This window comes from Betta splendens, chromosome 9, assembly GCF_900634795.4.
Source record: "Betta splendens chromosome 9, fBetSpl5.4, whole genome shotgun sequence".
In the NCBI taxonomy this organism is placed as follows: domain Eukaryota; kingdom Metazoa; phylum Chordata; class Actinopteri; order Anabantiformes; family Osphronemidae; genus Betta; species Betta splendens.
Window position 1 is genome coordinate 27881666 of NC_040889.2, and position 21770 is coordinate 27903435.

General features: G+C 49.6%; 2 protein-coding genes across 11 annotated transcripts in view; both read left to right on the plus strand.

The window, feature by feature from the left end:
* Positions 1-930: 930 nt before the first annotated feature.
* LOC114862722 (calcium-binding protein 7) lies at positions 931-16294 on the plus strand. Of its 10 annotated transcripts, none has more exons than XM_055511843.1 (7): positions 931-1864; positions 11390-11533; positions 11660-11772; positions 12328-12478; positions 13384-14093; positions 14134-14194; positions 14226-16294. In XM_055511843.1, the coding sequence occupies exons 1-5, from the start codon at positions 1756-1758 to the stop codon at positions 13512-13514; spliced, it is 648 nt and encodes a 215-aa protein (XP_055367818.1). In that variant the 5' UTR covers positions 931-1755; the 3' UTR covers positions 13515-14093; positions 14134-14194; positions 14226-16294. The 10 variants fall into 10 exon arrangements, with proteins under 10 accessions (XP_055367818.1, XP_055367819.1, XP_055367814.1 ...); XM_055511844.1 differs by having other exon boundaries at positions 13384-14070; positions 14111-14194; XM_055511839.1 differs by having other exon boundaries at positions 13384-13970; positions 14002-14093; positions 14134-16294.
* Positions 16295-20886: 4592 nt separating this feature from the next.
* The window catches only part of prodhb (proline dehydrogenase (oxidase) 1b), a 6541-nt gene continuing 5657 nt past the window's right edge, over positions 20887-21770 (plus strand). Inside the window, exon 1 of the mRNA XM_029163781.2 lies at positions 20887-21017. Coding sequence (XP_029019614.1) covers positions 20887-21017 — 131 coding nt within the window. The remainder of the gene's footprint in view (positions 21018-21770) is intronic.

Consider the following 21770-nt stretch of genomic DNA (forward strand, 5'->3'; position numbering starts at 1 on the left):
AGCTTTAGGTATAGACTTTACCGGGAATAAAAGCTGGCCGCATGTCACCAGAGGATGCAGAGCTGCTGGTGCCCTTTTGTGTCCAGCCGGTCGCTGGCCGCTGCTGACGCTGTCACACTGACCACTGGAGGGGTGCACATTAAAATGCCAGCACCGCCCATGATTGTACATGCAGAGTCACAAGATGTTTCAATTTGGAGACAATTTAATTGATGGACGTGTTTAATGATTTAGGGCCGTTTTCAGTTAAACAACAAATACAAAAGCAGACATAGTTTTGCACAATTATTATGTCTTTATTGTTCCACAAGTCAAATCTATGGATCTGTGTTGAAATGTAGGAAGCATCACTATATCAACCTGAAATGATTCATCATGAGAGGTTCTCTGAGGATCCTGTATCGGATGATGTAACTTAATGTACAGTAAACAACAACCCCCCCCCCAAAAGAAAATAACACCTTTGGTGTTTGTAAAGTTCATATGAATCGAAACAAAAGAGAGAACATTTGTTGAATTCAATGGCCTCATTCTGCATTGTCTTATTGTGTCTGCTCAGAACTGCTGAACCAAGCCCTTCAATGGAAAAGTAACAATTGAAGTTTCAAAGCAAATGTAAAATGAAGATTATTAGAATAAATGTTTGCCTCCCTCTCTCTCTCTCTCTCTCTTACTTCCACTGCAGTATGTTCTGGAGAATGATCCCAATTCTTAGCAATTAAATCACCTGACAAACTTTACACATTAACTCTGGCTCTGCAGCCATTATTTTACTTAGAGCTTCTGTCGTTGCGGGTGAAGCCGAGCCTCCACCCTACGTTCAGCAACCACACTCTGTGGTTCTAATGCCGGTGTGTAACCGGAATAATCAAACACAAAGAGAGGCGGGGGGAGGGGGAGGGGGAGTGTTTGTGCGCTATACCAGGGATTGCCTACACCCAAACCTAGTCCGTCTGTATGTGCAGACGTACGCACGGAACAGTGACGAGCGTGAGAAGAGAGAGACAGCGACCGTCGGGTGCACAGACCGCTTCCTTTCACAAAACGCGCCACACGTCCATTACTGTGGATGAGGGAGCAACTGGATCGCAACGCGCCCCCGTGCTCGAGATCAATTAAGAGCGAGCGAGCAATCATTGTATCATCTTTTCTCGGTTCCGACGGACACGTTTAGATTTGTAGCCCCTCTTTGAGCGCAACGTGCCGTTTTCCTGGATTATGTGAAGCTGGAGGGATCCTGAGGACCGAGTGCGTCAAGCGAGCGCACGCATCCAACAAGTGGATGCATGAATCCGTTCGCGGCGGAGAAAACGCGGGACTGAGACCCGAATCAGTGGATCGAGAACCTGCATGTGTTGTATTTGCCCATCGCCTCGCAGTTAAGACACGTGAGCCGCACTAAGTAGATGTGTCTCAGATGTGGAGCTTGTCTGGATCGACGGGTGGCTGATATGTGCGCATTTTCTCGGTCTGAGGTAGTTTTCTATCTAAAGACTTGGTGTATTTTTTGATTCAGGAGCAAACAGTCAAGCTCCAATGAGGTAAGACGTCCTTTACATATTCACCGCTCTTCGTTCATTCACCAAAGCAAGATTAAGGCGGACACGCTGCAGGATCCACCGTTCCCCACCTCACCCCTCTCCCCCACATGGACTCGACACTCCGTTCCCTCGGTGGCCGTGGGGGGAAGTTGGGATCCTCTCTGTAGACATTTCTGTATGACGAGGGCGCAGGTGGCAGCCAAAGGTCGCAGCCATGCCGATGCATCCAGTCACCTCCACCTTGATGTACCGGGGGATTTGCACCATCCCCGACATCCTCTCGTACAGCGCCCCGGTAAACCTGCCCGAAGACGAAGTTGAAGGTGAGATTTGTACCGGTTAGAGTGGACCCGGGGTGTTCACGGCTCGTGGGCACCGCGGCAGGTGTTGATTTCATGTGCGTGCCAGTTTCTGCGACTGTGATCTGCTCCTGAGATGGAGCTCGTTCAAACGGACGCGCGTTCAGCACCTTGGACAGCGCTCAGGGCTTTAACGCGACAGACGTGAAATAATAGATTTGTAGCTGAAGCCATTTGTTTGCGAATCCCCCTTTTTCTGACCTCGAAGTATAAAAACATTGCGCCACTTTGACGAATTCTGATCTGCTACTCTGAACATTCACTACTTCCAAATATAGATCTGCGCCTCATTCAGAGCTAATTTGTTTAAAAAAGACAGATCACGTCAACAGCTTTTCTGACACAAAGTGTTTCAACAAGGCTTCAACTACAGCAGAGGCTCATAGGCGGCGATTTGATGGAAACCTGAACGTAAAGTCTCACCACGCAGACTCTCTGATGGCCTGAAGGCCCAGGCTTGTTTGTTTCATCGTTTCTGAGGACTGTGAAATCTTGGAAACCGAGCTGCTAAATAGTTTATTATTAGATTAAATCAAAGAAAAAAACACTTATACGAGTGAAGACTCTCACTCTGCACTGCAGCAGCCCCCAACAATTATGCTGAAATATGACTACTCTTCTGTGTTTGTTTTGTCAGTATCCTGAAATTATTAATATCCAGAGCACTTGTGATGTGTTTGGATATTATCATGCAGCAGCCGCGGGGACATTGTTTATGTCTCAAAGCTTTATGACACACGGTTCTTGTGCTCTGGCAGCGGCTGCCTTTCTCCCGCTGGATGATTGATTCACCGCAGCTTCAACACTTACCTACATGATGTGAAACAGAAAAAGACACGATTTACTGCTTTGTGAGTCGGATCAAAATAGGCCACTTTCAAAGTGGCAAGAATTACGGACGAGCTGGTTCCTGAGCAGAACTTAACGGAAGCACGCATCACACAGCGCAAACCGTCGCGTGTCACACATACAGATGCCCACGACGAGCCGGGGGAGCGCCGAGGCCGACGCTGCCGAGACAAAATTGGATTGAATCTGAAAATGTGTTCAGTTAACTGCCTCAGAGCAACAGCTCGTTTAGAAAAGCATCACAATCAGAGCAAACACAACAAGCGGTGCAGAACACCACATTTCAGGCGGCTTCATCTGAGGCCTCTGGGTTAAAAGAAGTGTCAACATGTCATCATCATCATCGACATGTGATCTGCATGATATCAGCGTTGCGTCATCCACGGCGTCGTCGCTGCAACACCTCATTTCCAGCGAGTCTGATTCTTCTCCTCTAACAAACGTGTAGTAGTGGAGCGTATGATGTTTTTGTTTTGTTTCCATGCTCCCACTTTAATTACATTCAGCTCTTGGTGCAATGAACAGACAACACTTCATTTGGGTTTTAATTACTCGCATCCACTCGGATGCTCTCGTCGCAGTTGCTCTGTCGCAAAGACACAAACAGCCGTGTGGGATTTACAGCTCAGACGGGAGTGGAAGTTGGAGCGGAGCAGCAGCGGGCGCTTTGTGGGGGGAGCGGCGCGTGCGAGCCTCAGATAATGCAGTTAACTGCAGTGACGGAGCCTCTTCAGCTGTCGTGTGAGGAATGTCTCGCAGCTCGAGAAAGAGGCAGCGGTTGTTACTCAGGAGAGCGAGTGCTTTTGTGGAGAGAGGAACTTGGCCGCGACCTTCACAGGCTTTTCCTGCACAAAAGGGGCCCGAAACAAACGTAGCTGATTCGTGCATTCAAAGATCCATTCTTAGCTGTTGAAGACAATCCTGCTCTTGGGTTCAGCGTTCAGCTGCACAAAGATGGACGCCAGCGCTCCAGATGTGCAGCTGCAGAGCACGTTTGTGTTGGAAGCACGACTACTGTGGTGCATGAACACCCTTATTGTACATTCCAGTTAGGCGATGCCTTCAGGGGCAGAGGAAGCAGGGCCGCTTTAACGGCACAAAGCCATATGTCATATTGTACAAACAACTACAAAATGAAAATCTAGGACTCTGGTTATTTGAGTTTCACAGAAGGAATCAGAACTTGTAGGATTTCACGTACACACGTCGCTGCAATAATGATTAAGAAAGATGATCCGCATTCTGCACATTCTGTGTCGTACTTAGTGAACACGAAGCCTGAATGATCGTTAATTCAATTTGTTCTCTTCATCAGATGCACACGCTCTTTATGCAGCAGAAGGAAGCGTCACAATTAGAACGCTTGCTATGATTTCCATCTCCCGGTTCCTGCGGATCCCAGTGAAACAGCGTGAGGCCAGTTCCACTGCAGACACTCTGCACCTGTAAAGGTCAGCGAGCTCCAAACTTTAATATGCAGCCAACGGTCTGGATCGGCCTGTGACAGCGGCGACGCCTCATACGCCGCTTGTCGATGAGCCACCGCCGCTCGAGTGACAGCCTCCGTCCGCCGTGTCGGCTCTCATCTCCTGGGAGATGGACGAGAATTGGCTGCAAGTGTCACATACATCAGCTCGGCCTTCAGGGAGACGGGGGGAAATCGTGTGCGTGCGAGACTTTTTTCGGGACATGTGGCTCGAGTCCTGATGACACGCATAGAAACGTTTTCAATTACTGGCTGGACCCCCGGGAAACGACCAGCGGCACCGCACCAGGTCCGAGCTGTAATCAGAACAAAACACATTTTATTCTCATCCAGGATAATCGTGTGTGTGTGTGTGTGTGTGTGGTGTGGTGTGGTTGGTGTGTGAGTGTGTGTGCGTGGTGTGGTGTGGCGTGTTGTGGCGAGTGTGTGGTGAGTGTGTGGTGTTGCGTGGGTGTGTGTGTGTGTGTGTGGTGTGTGGCGTGTGGTGTGGTGGTGTGTGTGTGTGCGTGTGTGTGTGTGTGTGTGTGTGTGTGTGTGTGTGTGTGTGTGTGTGCGTGTGTGTGTGTGCGTGCGTGTGTGTGTGTGTGTGTGTGTGCGTGCGTGTGCGTGTGTGTGCGTGTGTGCGTGCGTGTGTGTGTGTGTGGTAGCAAGTACCTCTGTGTACAATGAGCATAAATTGAACTGGACGTCATATTCTCCATTTCCCCGCCTACACAAGAGGTGTGAAAAAAAGCTGTTGGTCATATTACAGGAGCTCAATATAATGTAGACCTCCTCCACTAAATTACACACACACACACACACACACACACACACACACACACACACACACACACACACACACACACACACACACACACACACACACACACACAGCTTAACATCACTGCAGGTGGAATTAGGTGGGTAGTCGATTTCCACGCTGCCTAACAACAGCCGTTTGGAAGCAGCTCCAGAACGGTCCCAGAGCTGAGCTCAGCTCCTGTAACGGCTCCCAGAGAAAGACTCCAGTAAACACGCGCAGTAGTTTCCCATAGACACGAGACACCAGCACAATGTTCGCACCGTCCGACAAGGTTGTGATCGCTGCAGCTCCTTGTCTTTAATCTGCTCACACTGAATGCTTTGAATCTCCACTGGTCCACAGTCAGCTGCATTCCTCCAGTTTGTGGCCGATGCTCCAGAGATCTGTCCCCAAACCTTGGTGGATGCATTTAACAGTGAAAACAGGTCATTTTAAACGAGGCAGAGAATGGAATTAACTTCATTTACAAAGGAGTTTATTTGATGGACGTCAAATCTAGAACAAGGACAAAGCACAGAAAAATATAAAAACTTATTCTGAATGGAAGGCGACGCGAACCATGGAACCTAGATTAAATTCAGTTTTATTTCAATATTGCCAAACCACAGATGAATCATCTGAAGGCCTTTCACATTTTAGGGTCCTCATCTTAAGAAATTATGATAGAACCTGAGCAAACGCTGGTGAAGGTCACTCGTCTGCAGCAGAAAGTTTACAGCGCTGTAACGAGTCCGTTTCCAGCGCTAACGTGCAGCTTGCTAACGTGCAGCTTGCTAACGTGCAGCTTGCTAACGTGCAGCTTGCTAACGTGCAGCTTGCTAACGTGCAGCTTGCTAACGCGAGCGCCGCAGGAAACAGGAGAGTAATGGCCTCCGTCACCACACCATGACTCAGCTGCTCCTTTGTGCCACTGAGGTGGAAGCTGGCGCTCCATAATTACTGGGTCAGTGTTCGTGCCATTCACGCTTCCCTTCAGGAATACGTTTAGTGTCAAAACGGGTCAAACGTCCAATTATCCAATGACTTGGTTAATGAGCAAAGCAATGGGCGCGTGTCCAGCCTCACGCTGACTTTACCAAGTGCAGTCGTCACAGGACGTCGCCACACAGACGCCAGTGACAACGTGTTTAATGGAGCAGCTCTCTGCTTTTCTGTGGACACGTCGTGTGATTTGTTCCACCTCCATTGCCTTAAACTGCCCTGTGGCGAATCTGAGGCCACGGTGAGAGAGCTGGAGGCCAAACCTCGCGGCCGCTGCTGATAGACGTCATCACGGCGGCTCAGGACGGACCCGTGTGGGCCTGGACCTGGTCCAGATGGATGAACTGAAGCCGCACCTCCGTTGCTTTGATCATCTTTGAGGAGGTGGATGTGAGTTCTGCAGGTGGGATCAATGCTCCCACTGTGCTGTACGAACGAACATGAACAATGTGCTGATTTTTTCCCTTTGTAGCAAATGTCTGAAACTCTTTCTTATAATTAAATGACACGGTGTCATTGTGTGAGGTGGGACCGAAACGTTAGGTTCAATGAAAATAATAAAAGGTGAAGAAGTAAAAATCCAGAGCTGTTCGGTTGAGGTGAAGACAAACTGGGGAGTTTTTGACTTATTTATATTTTCTGCATCTCCTTCAGACATAATTAGCAGCTTAGGAATGTTCCCCCATCGCTGTATTTAGACCTGCTTTGGGTAGTAAAGTCTAACATAGTGTCTTGGCTCCTTTGGAGTTATTCCCTCGTGGAGCTTCGCGCTTTGACTGACAGCTGCTGAAGAAAACAACAGCGCTGGGCGACTCCACTGTGTTCCTAATGGCATAAACTGCCTGCGAGGCAGAGCAGCGCTGGCGCTCGTCTGCTCCTGTAGCTGCGGCAGAAAACACTGAGTCACGCGTCGCCCGAGGTGCAGGGTCGACTTCCACCACTTACATGAATACAAATGAGGATATAAAAAGACGGCGGACGCGGGTGACGCGGGCCGGGTCGGTACCGAGTAAAGCTGATGCTCAGAAGCGAGGGACCGGTCAGGAAGTGAAATGATCCAGATGTGTTCACCAAAGCCAGCGCCTGTTTGTGCCGGCGCCTCTCCTCTATTGACTGAGCTCTTTCCCAGGAAGCCAGGATTAGTCCAATTACTGTTCTGCTGCAGAACAGCTCATTGTTTTAGCCTTAAATTGGATTCACTAAACAGCCGTTTGTTTCCCGCATAGATGAGAGCTCTACAGAAAATAAACAGTTTCCACCGGAGTCGTTCGTCTCACTCAAACAATGCTCAAACAGAATGAAGAGAGGGGGAACGGGTGACGGATCCGTCCTCCTGCGGCGCCAGCGCCGCCGCACGTCTCCATCGTCTGCCTTCAACGTTGTCACGAGTCGTGCGAACACTGTTTATAGCGCAGGTGCGTTTGTTAATGAAGAAGCAGACGTGCTGTGAAGCCGCTGCTGCTCCCAGAGTGGGTCAGAACTGCAGAGCTGCAGCGGAGCGGCCCGTAGAACCTCAGCCAGAAAAAAAAGCGCTGCCGGTGATGCAGAGCTGTCAGACCCAGAGGCAAACGGGCTCAAACGGGTTCCAAACGGAACCTGCGCGGATGAGACGGGCCGTGAGGGAAAGCGCTCCTTGACACAGAAAACGAAATGAGGCTTTTGTCCGAGGGCGACGTGACCTCGCGCCACAAGCGGTGGGGGTTCAGGCTCGTCTGGATAATGGAGCCGCCTCCGAAACACCTCATTAGCACGCGCTCGCTGTCTGTTTGACGTGGGGCTGGAAAAGCAGAAGAAGAAGACGCTGACGCCAGGATGTGAGCCATAAGTGACAAAGTGAGGCCTTTAACCTGAACCACGTCCTGTCACTGCGTTGTTTGTGGGTTGTGGTTCCAGAGGAGGTGACGCACGTCATCTATCGGAGTTCTTTGGAAACTAAGTTTCACCAAATTTTGACTGTAGCTTTGAATGAGCTGCGATGATTCCTGGAAGATGAGCTGTTTTTTCCTGCTGAAGCCCTGGACAGGAGGAGTCTGCGTTTCCACGCTGGGACGCATGAGGCAGAACGCGCAGCGGCGCCTCCCATCGCTCACATCTGACCTTCTCTGAGGCGCCGCGCGCACGTTCCACCTTGAAGGAGCTCAGCTTGGCTTCGGCTGTGATGATGAAAGCACACGCGAGGAAGAAAAAAGATCAATTCTGCTTCCTGGCCACGAAAGAAACAACAAAGGCCCCTTAAAATTTCATGGCCTCTTGACTTCAATCACACAAGGTCAGAGGAGGTTGAAGGAGAGGCTTTGGGAACGTCTGCGCGTCAGCGATTCTCTGAGATTAAACGGCTTCAAACATGATAATGGAGAGAGGAGCTGGTTTTCATTAATACACAGATGATGTAGGCTCTCGAATCCCCCACAGCCTTGTTAGTCGCATGTCACGGTGATACTGGAGTCTTCTGGGTTCCGAGTCGGCCCATATCCCGTAAAGATGGATTAAGGTTGCCATGGGTGTTTAAAAATAGTTGGCCAAGGTTCGTGGGCTCACAGCGAAGCGCTGTTTTTCTCGCGCTGATAAGGTCTTACATAAAGAGTGGGTGTTCTGCAATTACGGATCCAAAGCGGCTCTGAGCAGAGAACGAGGAATCTGGCTCCCGTAAAAACACCGGGCCTTCGGATCACCACGGCCCCGGCGCCGCCGGCCGCTCTGAGTGCGTGATTAGCTAAAGTTTCACTGGCGCTAAATTTAGGCTGGAAAGTAGGAAAGCTCTGCTCCAGGCGTGCGTCAAAAATCCAAGTAAATGTTTGTTGTGTGATGAAGACGCCGCTTCCTTTCGCCGGTTACGTCCGCGTTTATCAGTGTGTTGCTCGGGGTCTCGCGTGTCCGTGTGTCACATCTCAGATCCGCCGCTGAATCACCTGCTCCTGAATGTGTGTGTGTGTGTGTGTGTGTGTGTGTGTGTGTGTGTGTGTGTGTGTGTGTGTGTGTGTGTGTGTGGTGGTGCGTGTGTGTGTGTGTGTGAGCGGGGGCGTGTGTGTGTGTGTGTGTGTGTGTGTGCGTGTGTGCGTGTGTGTGTGTGAGCGGCGGGCGTGTGTGTGTGTGTGTGTGTGTGTGTGTGTGTGTGTGTGTGTGTGTGTGTGTGTGTGTGTGTGTGTGTGTGTGTGTGTGGGGTGTGTGTGTGTGTGTGTGTGTGTGTGTGTGTGTGTGTGTGTGTTTGTGTGTGCGTGTGTGTGTGTGGAGCGCTGAACCGTTTCCCCTGTGGGAGTTCGTCTTCAGATGTTTCCCAACCTTAACTGGGGCCTTTCATCCTCTGTCAGATCGCACCACAGGGGGCCACGTGGCGTCGCATGCTCCGGGGCCGACGAGCACCTCTCACATCAAAGCCACCGCCGCACGCTTCCAGCGCCAGGACGCACGCGTCCCTGTCGGAGGCCGGGAAATGTACACGTGATTCCATGTTTACCAGAGCAACTGATGCACGTTTTGAGAGGCAGGCGACTGTTTGAGGACAGGAAGTGGAACGTGTTGACGTGGTAGAAAGAGACGGGTCTCAGCCTCCGCTCCAGGTGTGACAGCGGTGCTGTTTTCTCAGCTCAGCTCAAGTTCTGCAAAGTTCTGCCCGGCAACAGCACGATGCGTTTACTGGCGCTTTGCAGCCAGACAGAATAAAGACAGAAATCACTGAATCAATTAGTCAATGAAGTGATTGGCCGAGGGTCAGTTCGACTGGCGTTGATTATATAAATAATTTATTAATCAGCTGCGTGAAACCACGGGCTGTGACGGCTCCTTATTCCACGTTCTCACTCATTTAGAGGAGACGCACTCAAAATAACATGAAGGCCTCTTGGCCGAGGCAGATGGAGGAGCATGTGGACACACAGGGATCAAGAGGGTGCGAGTCGTCTGAGCCTAATAGGTCACAAACAAACAATGAAAGACAGAGATACACAAATAAATCAATTACTGTCAGACACAGAATCACAATCTGCTCTTCATTGTCATCTAAAGCTTAATAATAATAATAGGATTCAAGTACTTACTGTAGTAGTGACTTATAGTCTATGTTTTATTGACATGAACCTTGCATCAGAATCAGTTTAATCCAGTGTTAATTAAAGGGTTTTCTCCAGATGCAGCGTTTCAGTTGTTTTCAGTATTTATGTCAGAATCCAGACGCCAGCGCTCGTCTCATCGTGAAGCGGCCGCGTTTCCTTCGCTGTCCATTCGCTGAAGCTGCGGCCCAGTTTGCCCGTGGGCGGCGGCTCTGCTGGAAGCAGATGGACGCTGACGGACGCTCCCCTTCAGACGGGAGGAGCTCCAGACGCTTCCTCCGAAGCCGCTCACGTCTGTGATCCATGGAAATGCACGAGTCAGCGCCGCCGCCCTGAGGCTCAGACCCGTTCAGACCCTGGTCTTGATCACTAAGAACTATTTCCCTAAACGCACCACGATGTACAGTTTCCTGCCGTCACCAATACTTTATGCCCTGTTTTCCAGCTGCAGAATCCGTCACAGACTGTCACGCTGTGGAATTTGGCCCGAGGCTCGGCCATTTGTCGCCGCAGTGACACTGTGGGAAATCACAGGAACAGCAATTTTCCATTTAGGACTGGGTTTGGTGTCAGATTGATAAAGTTTGTTGAGTCTTGGACTTTGGCGACTTAGCGACGGCTAATTGACTGGAAACTGAGACGGAAACTCATTATAGATGTTGTATTTTGTCAGGCGACGCAGGTTGTGCCGAGTTCCCGTCCTCTGTCATTGTATTGGTTCTCCGTCTCCGTCTCTGATCCGGCCTCTGATGCGTGGAAGCTGCATTTGACTAAACCTTTGCAACCGGCTTAAATCAAAACAATGCATTTGCGATTAAAGACGTTCCATGATCTCCATCTTAACATTCACGTCCTGCTGCGCGTTGTCGTTCGCTAATCGAGCTTTTGTCTGAGGATGTGACATGTTTTAAGCCGTTGAGTCGCTGGTGAAGAGCAAACACAGGGAAAGGTCCCGTCGTTCCAGCGGGTCGGGGGCCTGAGCCCGGTGCTGCCGGACCTCATGATTCCTTCAGTCACGTAACGCCAGACTCCTCTCGTATCCAGTTATTTTTGGCGTCGCAGCCTCTCAGATTCTGGCAGCTGGGGGAATAATTCATCATAACAAGTGAAATACGAGGAAGTTCGGGATTCCTGCCATTGAACACGCTGACAGTTTGTTCCGTTCTTAACTCCTTGTTCAATGCTATTTATTTAAATTTGGCTCTTTTGTATGTGTTTAGCTGCCAACGCCGTAGCGCTGTGACTCACGCTCTGATGCAGCATAACAAATGTGTCACTTCGCATCCGGCTCTGGCGTGAGACTCGTGCGTGTGTCTCTGCAGAGATCCGCGAGGCCTTCAAGGTGTTCGACCGCGACGGGAACGGCTTCATCTCCAAGCAGGAGCTGGGCATGGCCATGCGCTCCCTGGGCTACATGCCCAACGAGGTGGAGCTGGAGGTCATCATCCAGAGGCTGGACATGGACGGTGAGCTCTGAGGCCTCGCTCTGAGGCCTCGCTCTGAGGCCTCGCTCTGAGGCCTCGCTCTGAGGCCTCGCTCTGAGGCCTCGCTCTGTCTGTCTGACTGTAACCAACCTGTCCTGTTCCCTGCAGGCGACGGCCAGGTGGACTTTGAGGAGTTCGTCACTCTGCTGGGCCCGAAGCTGACGGCGGCCGGGATGCCGGACAAGTTCAACGGCACCGACTTCGACTCCGTGTTTTGGAAGGTGCTCATTGCTCTGACTCGTCCTCTGTTAGAGGTGACAGACGGCTGTGAACCAGGTGTTAACAGGACGCTGCTGCTCCTGCAGACGTTGGAGGAGCCGCGTTCATTGAGGCTTTGAGCTCATGCTGAGAGCAGCCACGCAACATTAAAGTCAATTTTAATGTAAAATAGTTAATAATTTATTTACAGACGCCTCATTAGATAATCGAGCGCTCCGTCCTGACGGCAGGATGGAACTCGTGGGAGTGAGCTGGTGCCAGAGCGGCCTTTGTTGTAGTTACGCGATGAAAGCGCTGTCAGAAAGCGAAGCTGCAGAGCGAGCGTGAAGCAGAGGCGGGTCCTGGGAATCCTCAGTAGGGAAGGAATCACAGGCAAAGACATGCTGGGGATCAGGAGGGACCACATCACGGCTTAACGTTATATAACGGAGCGGTAGCAGGCGTGTGCTGCAGAGGGGGGACCGGGTCAGTGTGTGTGTTTACAAAGCCAGTGAGACTGAATGAGCGTTCTGGACTGGAGCCTTTCCACTGACTCTGGTTGTCCATGCTCTCTCCAGTGTGACATGCAGAAGCTGACGGTGGAGGAGCTGAAGAGGCTCCTCTACGACACCTTCTGCGACCACCTGTCCATGAAGGACATCGAGAACATCATCATGACTGAGGAGAACCACATAGAGAACCCTGAGGACTGCCAGGTGGACATAGACAGTAAGGAGAACCTTCCTGTTTACACTGCTGTGCTGTTAAACGCATTGATTAGACTGTATCAGTAGAAGACGTGTAATCGCAGTCCAAACCAGCGCACGTTGTCTGGTTGCATCCACGCAGGAGCAGATCATAATGTTCTTCAGCCTCTCATTAAGCGCCTATGAAAAGCTGTGGCCTCATAAGCACCTGCTTTGTAATTTGAGCAACGGTGGAGGATGAAACCGCGGGTCCCTCTCCTCCCGCTTCCTCCTCAACCCTAACAATTACTCCACTGTTGCTGAAGCGCCGTCCGCCCACTCGCTCCTCGTCCTCCGTGGCTCATTTAAAAGTCGCCATCAGAAATCCCTCATAACGGAGGCCGATGAGGGAAGTGATAAACTTTATCGCACATTACACCTCTTCATTAACGAGTCTCTGGAATCAGCTGGAGACGGCACGCGGGGACCTCAGGGCCGAGTGTTGCAGGAGCTATGGCACAAACTCTTGATAAACTACTTTGGCTCCAATCCATTCGCTTCTTATTCCAAAACTGCAGTCACCGTTTCAACAAAGACGCCGTTATGCAGCACACAGCTGCCAAAACAAACTTTCTCGGCCGCGCTCGTCTCTTTTACCAGCGTTCATGCAGTTGTACGGTTTATTAATGAGCTCTTTGCTGTCAGATTTCTCATTACATGGACGGCCTCCCCTCTCTCTCTCTCTCTCTCTCTCTCTCTCTCTTTCTCTCTCTCCTCTCTCTCTAGATGACGATATCTCTTTTCTCTAGAGAGTCTCCATCCATCTCTTCTCCTCTCTCTCTCTTTCTCTCTCTTCCTCTCTCTCTCTCTCTCTCTCTCTCTCTCTTTCTCTCTCTTCCTCTCTCTCTCTCTCTCTCTCTCTCTCTCTCTCTCTCTCTCTCTCTCCAGGTTCCAGCCCGACGCAGCAGGTCAAGCAAACGTGCGTGCGCAAAAGCCTGATCTGCGCCTTCGCCATCGCCTTCATCATCAGCGTCATGCTCATCGCAGCCAATCAGGTGCTGCGGAGCGGCATGAAGTAGGAGCGGCGGCGCGTTTCGGCCTTGACCTCCACCTAAAGGCTGCCTTACGGATGCGAAGCTGAAAACACGACCCCACAGACACTGGCGGCGCTGGCAGACGGCCCACGCCGGCGCCGCCGCTCGCCTCACCCAGAGACACCTCACGTGCAGAGGTTTCACACCATGAGACCTGCTCATCAGCGGCTGTCGACACATATCACTTCATAGCCAAACGTTTAGTCCCCATCAGCTGTGTGCGTTCGGTTTGTGGTGGCAGCTGTAGAGAGAAGTGTAGTGACCGTCCAGTTCTGTATTCGTCCCGTGTACCATGCAGTTTATTACAGGCAGCAGGTGGAGACATTGGAGACAGCTGGAGGAGGTAGATGTGCAGGAGCAGAGGAGGAGCAGAAGAGCAGCGGAGGAGCAGGGGAGGAGCAGAGGAGCAGGTGAAGGTGTGGAGGAGCAGAGGAGGAGCAGGTGAAGGTGTGGAGGAGCAGCGGAGGAGCAGCGGAGGAGCAGAGGAGCAGTGGAGGAGCAGGTGAAGGTGTGGAGCAGCAGAGGAGGAGCAGGTGAAGGTGTGGAAGAGCAGAGGAGGAGCAGGTGAAGGTGTGGAGGAGCAGGAGGAGCAGCGGAGGAGCAGCGGAGGAGCAGAGGAGCAGTGGAGGAGCAGGTGAAGGTGTGGAGCAGCAGAGGAGGAGCAGGTGAAGGTGTGGAAGAGCAGAGGAGGAGCAGGTGAAGGTGTGGAGGAGCAGAGGAGGAGCAGCGGAGGAGCAGAGGAGCAGGTGAAGGGGTGGAGGCTCTACTCCCTCTCAGGCTGCAGGAGGTGCACAGCGTACTGTTCCCGTCTCCACCTCGCGGCCTCGCGGCCTCGGAGCACGGCCGTCATCTATGCATGAAGTGCATGGATTTAACCCCGTCGTGAAGCATCTGTACGAGTCGTCCTCATCACCAGGAGCCGGCGCAGCGAACGCATCGCACTCCTCCTCCGCGAGCGCCGCGTCTCTGCCGCTGAACAGCCGGCGGCTGCAGGTCGCGAATCGCTCACTCATTCGAAGAATATGCATCGAGAACGACGCGCGTGGTTCTGGGCCGTAGATGTGCGGGAATGTACTTTGTTCCGTTGTTTGTTTTGTTTTTGTTGCGTTTCTTTAGGGCAATAACTGTAAAATAGACGTCTGCGTTCTGATCCGACACCTTCAAAGATCTCAGCACCAATGAAGTGAAGTTTCTTTTCTATAGCACTTTGAAAATGGACTTTCTGGCAATACGACAGGTCGGACGGTGAGATGGTTGAGAAGAATGAGTGTCGCACCCGCCCAGCGTGTGCTGCTGTCGCAATGAATCATTAAAGGAACAACACGTAAAACTGAAGAATACACACTGTTACCTGGAGGCGTCTACAGCTGCTGACTGAACCAGACTCCTGTTCCTGTTTGGCCTGTGTCGTCTTTGCCCATTAACAGGTTGCACCAACATGGGCCTGAAGACAGACGCCTGCTTGAATAATTAAGCCCTGGGCTCTGACTGTCATCAGTCACAGCTGGTTACCTGCAGGAACGCAAAGGTTCCATCGCTGGGATTCACTGGTGTCGCTGGTGTACGAGGAGCAGCTGGTTCCGTAGCAGCCAAACCAACATCCTATCGGCTGATGAGCAAAACACTGCAGACGTTTACATGAACACGTAGCATAAGGTGTCGCCGTCTCAGACTGAAAGCTGCTGCCAAGAAACTGCCAGTGGTTTGACTTGGGTCATTGCTACGTATTGTTCCTTTAATATATGCGAAGCCCCACATGCTTTTGACTGGGTGTAGTTTGTCATACGTGTCACTAATAATGTTTGTTGTACATATAAACCTACTGTAACACGTTCAACCAAAGCTTTGGAGGAATCTGTGACCACAAATCACCAAAACAAGAGCAGGCTATAAAAAAAGACACGTCCCAAAACAGGAAAACAGGCGTCCAGCATTCAGTCCTCACTGTTTCATCTGGAACGATTAGTTCTCATGTTTAACCATCGAGCAGTAAATACGTAAAACCAACACATTTCTGACGCGGCAAAACTGTCTAAAAAGTCAAAAGGGAAGAAAACGTCAGAACATGACACAGAAATTTGCAGCTCCTAAATATCTGCCTTTGGAAACGCTGCCGGCTGTTCATCAAACCAGACGAGATCCAGGAGCTCAGAGGCAACAAATGAGAGGCGCTGATGGGCAGCGCGGGCGATCACGGCTGTCTGATGCACCTGAGCCATTCTTCTCTCTGGGGACGGAGCGAGGGAGCACATGACGTATGAACCAATACCTTGGTTTCCATTTTGCACTTTGCACTGTGCTGCAGCACAAACGACGACTCACCGCCATGATTGTCCATCTCTTTCCACACATAACCAATTACGTTCCCATAGATGCGTCTATTTTTGTGAAATGAATGTGATAGAATAGAAACTCAGCTCTGTTGATTCTCTATTCTATCATCACGGGGGGATTATTTTCAAGGGAAATAAAGTATAGTAATAATTTTATTTGTTGCCTTATTGTTTGATTCCTTCTCTACTTCGGTCTGTCATGGATTTATTGTTTATCTGCAGATCAAATCTACCAACAGTATTTATTTTCTTTTTACAGATGAAAACCTGTATGAACTTGTTGATGGTCTTCTCAGTGTTATTCCCATCGTACTGTACTTTGATACTTGTCTTTAGATCTAGCAGAAATGTTGATTGTCCACGGAGCCCAGCCAATGTTCCTCTGTGTCTGTGGAATGGTCCTTCACATGAATAAAGTCTTATTCCAAGCGGCTCGTGGTTTCTGATTTGTCAGTCCCTCCATCACAGAGCCTGCGATGACCTCATGAGGTGCTGAGGATCAGTTTGACAGTATTGATTGACATCATCACATTTTAGATTAAAATCTGTGGAAGGTGATGGATTTCTTGCGGTTCCGCGGCCGTGGATGGCTCTATTCTGAAGCAGCCTTTGGCCCAGCGCACGTTTGGTCCCATCTGTTTCATATATCCCAACAGAATCACCTCTTATACCTCTTAGGTGCACTAGCAACCATACTTTAAGACTTCGTTCTGAGTTAGAGCCTAATCTTCTACTTTTCTTGACAGATGCATTATTTGTTTCCATAATTTTCTTTGGTGCAGTATAAAAGGACAGGGTGGCAGCTCATAACCAGGAGACGGATCAGCAGTCTGTTCTATGTAAACACTGTCAACACCGGCTCATATTTTAACCTCTTCCTAAAAGGCCAGACCTGAGCTTGAGACAAACACAAATAACTGAACCTATTTTGGAGAGAATCATTTGAATCTTGTACAGTGTTTTTGTCCTTGTCATTCCGTGTCCTTTACGTCTCAAACGCTCTTTTACGGCTTCTGCGGCACCACAGACGAAGTTGGGAAGACTTTTTTTTTTCGAAGAAGAATAAAGGAAGAATAAACAGGAAAAATGTGTTTTCTCAACATTAATCACTGACTGAAAGCCTCAGGGTGAAAGCTGGCAATCAAAGGGAACAACTGGTGCAGTATCGATCCTTCGGTCTGGATCCACGCTGACCGGCGCATCGGGCGCTGCAGCTGATGATCAATGAGGGTCCAAAGGAGGCGTCCACTCGCCCACAGCCGTCGTAGCTGAGACGGGAGACACTTGTCAGTTTGTGCTCAGCGCTGGGGCCCTGCTTTTAGCCAGACATCTCCCAGAGTCCTCTGTGGGATCAGTGACTCACCGTAACTGTATTACTCAACCGCACGGTTCAGGAAGAGCACGATTGCATCAGTGCGAAAGGGATTTGAGGGAAGCTGTGCATAAAACCAGCGCCGCGCCTCCAGGGACGACTTCCCTCCGCGGTGCAACTCGGAGGCTTTTTATTTAAAGGAACATCACCATGTTGTTGGAGCAGGACCTGTTCAGAGCATTGAGGGGAGCGAGCGAGCACTGTGCCTGGCTCCACCCTATAAACCCTTAGATGACTTGTCACCGCTTCGCAAACACGTCGACGCAGAGCCAAGAGGATGAGGCGCTAGTCACGTTCACGCAAGGGAGCCGATTAGAGCGAAGTGAAGACGCCTCCGTCCAAAACCCAAAAGATCATCTACTGTAACTGTTTCACAGTGTTTCCCATTGAACAGGGAACCTGAATGCAAAAATAATGACGCTCAATGACACAATTAAAGGCTGCACTGTCTCCTTTCCCCCAGTTCTTCAGTAATTGTCCTCCGTCCAGACATCTGAGCCCAACACATTATTAGTCCGTTCCAGTGAGGTGCTAAACACACTAAATTAGCTGTCGAGGGACTCGCTGTAATGCTGGTGAATCACCGTCCACGTGGACCTCCCAGGTGCACGTCGCTGTTCATGATCTATATGTGCTGATGAGCTTCCTGCCCTTTGATTGGCTGCACACGCCATTGTTTGCAGTGGGGACAAAGACACGGAGCCACACTGGTGTTTTCCACGGAGAGAGGGTGATTAAAAGGGGCCTGACTCGCCAAGCAGCAGCATCTTCATCATCGTCATCATCATCATCATCAGCAGCAGCAGCAGCAGCAGACAGAAAGGGATGAAGACGTTTCTCATCCATTACTGATGAGTCTGTTGTGCCTCCGCAGATACAAGCTTATTAGCGATTTACTTTTTCATCCTCAAATTTCAGCGAGGGCAGAACTAGAAGTGTTCAAATGAGCTTTTCTCGAGTCTTTATATCATCCACAGAAATCGATCGTGAACCGAGGTGCAGAAAACAAGTTCTGGGCGGTTAATTGCTCCGGCCTGAGTCCTAATGAATACGCACGTCTGCAGAATGGATCCACTTTAAACCAGAGGCTCTTTTGCTAAAGCAGAGGAGACACTCTCACCTTCTGACACTCACACATGATCTCATCATCTCTGTCACACGACTTTTATTTTAGCCAAAAGGTCGGTGAGACAAAGATGAGAGCTATTTCAAAGCCTCAACACAACGGGCTTCGTTAACCCGGCAACTGATCATCAGCGAACCAGCAAAGAGGAGGTCATTCATTCATGCTAGAAAGGAAACAATAGGTGCATCAGCAAACGTGTCCTTCTCTTTATTAGTGTTTGTTTTGTGAGGCAATAATCACAATCAGACAAATAAAATCTCTGTCGTGTTTCAGGTTTTACTATGAATGTCAAAATATGCAAATGCTTATACTGTAGATGCAAACTGCAGCTGCGTTTCTCTATTTATGGCTGTTGTGAAAGTCATTTGAAACTTTTCCAGCCCCGCTGCTTCTCCTCTCGTTGAGCGGACTGAAAGGTGCTCTTTTACCTAATGACTTCCAGTTGGAGGAAGCCTTAATCGTTTCACCTTTACCAAGCTCTTAATTGAAAGCTTAAGGTCGCAGCGAGCAAAAGGCCACAGTTCGTCAATTTCATGAGCAGGAAAAAGGCTCAAACACAGGCAGCATCAGTGGGAGTGTCGGGTCAGGACTGTGCTGACGCAGATGTTCAGCATACGTTTGCTTTTCTCAGGGTCAACTTACATTTGAGTCACATATGGACCATTTGTCTTGTTTCCACACGTTCACTTTGCTTTCTCCATCAGCCTGATGCGGCGGCGAGAACACACTCGTTTTTCTCCTTCCATTACTTCCAGACATCACGCTGCACTAACGCAGACGCGTGACGCGTCTGGAGTTGTGATTCATGTGGATGCTTGAAATTTCCAGCTTCGTCATCGCTGCCAGGTTCCTGTGTGTCTGTTAGTCTCAGCGTGATCGTCTTTAGTGGAATTATAATTCAAGTCATAGTCGTGGACCGGAGCCAAGCCTTGATTGGATCAGGAGTCACAGAACTTCTAGCTTTAATTGAATTGAAGCTGCTTTCTTCCCAGGAGTCTACGAGCAGCGTTTAGGTAGAAAAAGCAGGCAGAGCATTAGGGGCCTGGGTGCATTAACTGGGGGTTGGAGGGAGGTTAATAGACAGCCGATATCTGTTCATATTTTTCATGTTCAGAATGAATGACTTGAATTAAAACTGTAAAAGTACAAGCAAAGCATCATTTACTCTGAAAGACGACGTCTGATTAAATACATCAGTACGTGAAGAGGTTGTTTACTCCTACGTTACATCTACTGTCTGTGCGACGGCTAAATATTTATTTTTCCTGACGTTCCGAGCGTCGTGTGAAGACGTTCCAGGCTGGAAATGCTCCTTCTCCGCGGCATCGCTCTCCACCGTGTTTACTCTGGGCTGTCGGCTTGAAAGCAGCTCCGTCACTCGGCTAACTATCACCCTCCAAACGTGTTTTCCCCAAAGCGCCTGCAGAGAAAATTCTCAGAAGCTCAGCGGCGTCGGCTTCTGCTGCTGCCTCACAAACGCACAACGTGCAGAAAGTGGAGTTCACATGAGCGTGTCGTTGGGGGACTGAGGCCAATGAGTCATTTTTCCCCTGAATGAATTATTATTCCAAAATTAATTACCTGTTTCTTGAGTTTGCATCACATGTTCCATGCGCACCAGTCAATTAGCGTGACTGCCGTTCTCCCTCTGAGTCTCGCAAACCGAAGCCTGGAACATTTGTCAGAACGCACCTCAAAGAGGAATCGGAGTCCTGGCTAAATCACACAGCTGACAGCCTTGTGACTGATTCATCCAAAGCTTGAAAGTGGAACTTTGCTGCTTCGCTGTTTAATAGAAAGAACCACATGAGCATTCATATTCATACTCAGTCATGTTATCAAAAAGTCTTTTGAGAACAAAGAAATCATTAATCAAAAGCCACAAACAGCAGGACGTTTAATTGAGGACTCCACTGTGCAGAATAAATGAGGTTTAAAACCAGATTTACAATGAGAAGAAAAGAATTAAATGTGGTTTGACCTGAAATACAATGAAGTCTGATGTGTGGTGTTAATGCTGCTGGTCAGCTGTGAACCAGCTCCTGCCATTAATCATTGTGTTGCTGCTCCAGCTTATAGATCTCACTCAAATAGGCTCTTGGTCAGCAAACGTGTCCGTTTGAATTCACATAAATACAGCAATAATGGGCTGTTATGAAAATCAGTAACCTCTCACTCAAACGATCATAGCATGGTAACGGCCGCCCAGCTGAATAACACACTGACTTACTCACTAACTAATAGCTGCTAAGGTCCAGACCCAATTACACAGAGCACAAGGGTAGGAGTAATAACATTTAATTTCGCATTAAATTGCAATCAAGGAAGAGAAAATCAGAAAAAGCTCAGTAGCCAATAGTTTGATACGAACAAGGAAATGAGACTGAAGACTGAAATGAGGAGCACTGCAGGGCAGGAAATTAGCTCCAACAAGAGCAGAGAACTAACAATCGCTGCGTGTTCAAGAGAAAACTGAAGTCTGAGCAGAATAAACATGTTGGTGAACAAACGGACCAACGTAAAGAGATGACGGAGAAACAGAGACGAGGCTCTGACCAACAATGGGTGAATGAGCTCCTGCATCAGGAGGCAGGTGTGGCCACAGTCCACCATGAGTCCAACAACAGGAAGCAGGAAGTGCTGAAAACATGTCAGCTGTGAGTTTAGAGCAAACAAACAGGAGCCTCTCCATCTCTGTGCTGCTGAGGTTTATCTGTCTGATAACGGATGATGATGGAGCCGCGGCCCAGCATCAGTAGCTACAACAACAGTGAGTCCTGGAATTCCCTCCAGACTCAAGCAGACACGAGCAGTTTCCTTACAGCTGGTTTATTGGAAATTTAATTCTACTGTGAAAATTAACAGTACAGGCAACAACAAACACTATTTTAGCTTAACACTATACAGTACCTACTGTAGCATGCATAGCATGTGGAACAACTTCGTACCAAAGTAAAACACAGAAAACTAAAGATAACACAGACTTCTGGACTTTGTGATTAACATCAATGTTCAGTCTGCTGAGCCTTCAAAATAAAAGCTACTTTGAAATGAAAAACAAATAAAACGCAAATTGCATGTTATTTAAACCCTGCATTGACGACGAATGGCGCCGTTCCCATGGCGACCCATCGCACCAACAGGCGGAGGCGACCTTCCTCCTTTGGCTCGTCCGCGCTTGTGCGGCCGTCGCGTTCTGCTGCGTCCCAGTCGACGCACGTGGGCTGGTTTCTGTCCACACCTGGTCACAGCTGAACTGTTGACCTTTGGAGCTGGAGTCAACCCGCCGCCCGCTCTCTGAGAGGAGGAGCCATTACCTGCATCACCGGCGTAACGGCCGCTGACACCTGCTCGTCTGCAGTTTGGAACCAGCGAGGTTCAAGTGTCCCAGCCTGAATCAGCGGACGGCA

Excerpts from the sequence above, each read along its gene's own strand:
- LOC114862722 (XM_055511837.1), top strand. The coding sequence starts at position 1,756 with ATGCCGATGCATCCAGTCACCTCCACCTTGATGTACCGGGGGATTTGC. Across the intron at positions 11,534-11,659 it reads CCAGAGGCTGGACATGGACG|GCGACGGCCAGGTGGACTTT; the intron begins GTGAGCTCTGAG and ends TGTTCCCTGCAG. Across the intron at positions 11,773-12,327 it reads TCGACTCCGTGTTTTGGAAG|TGTGACATGCAGAAGCTGAC; the intron begins GTGCTCATTGCT and ends TGCTCTCTCCAG.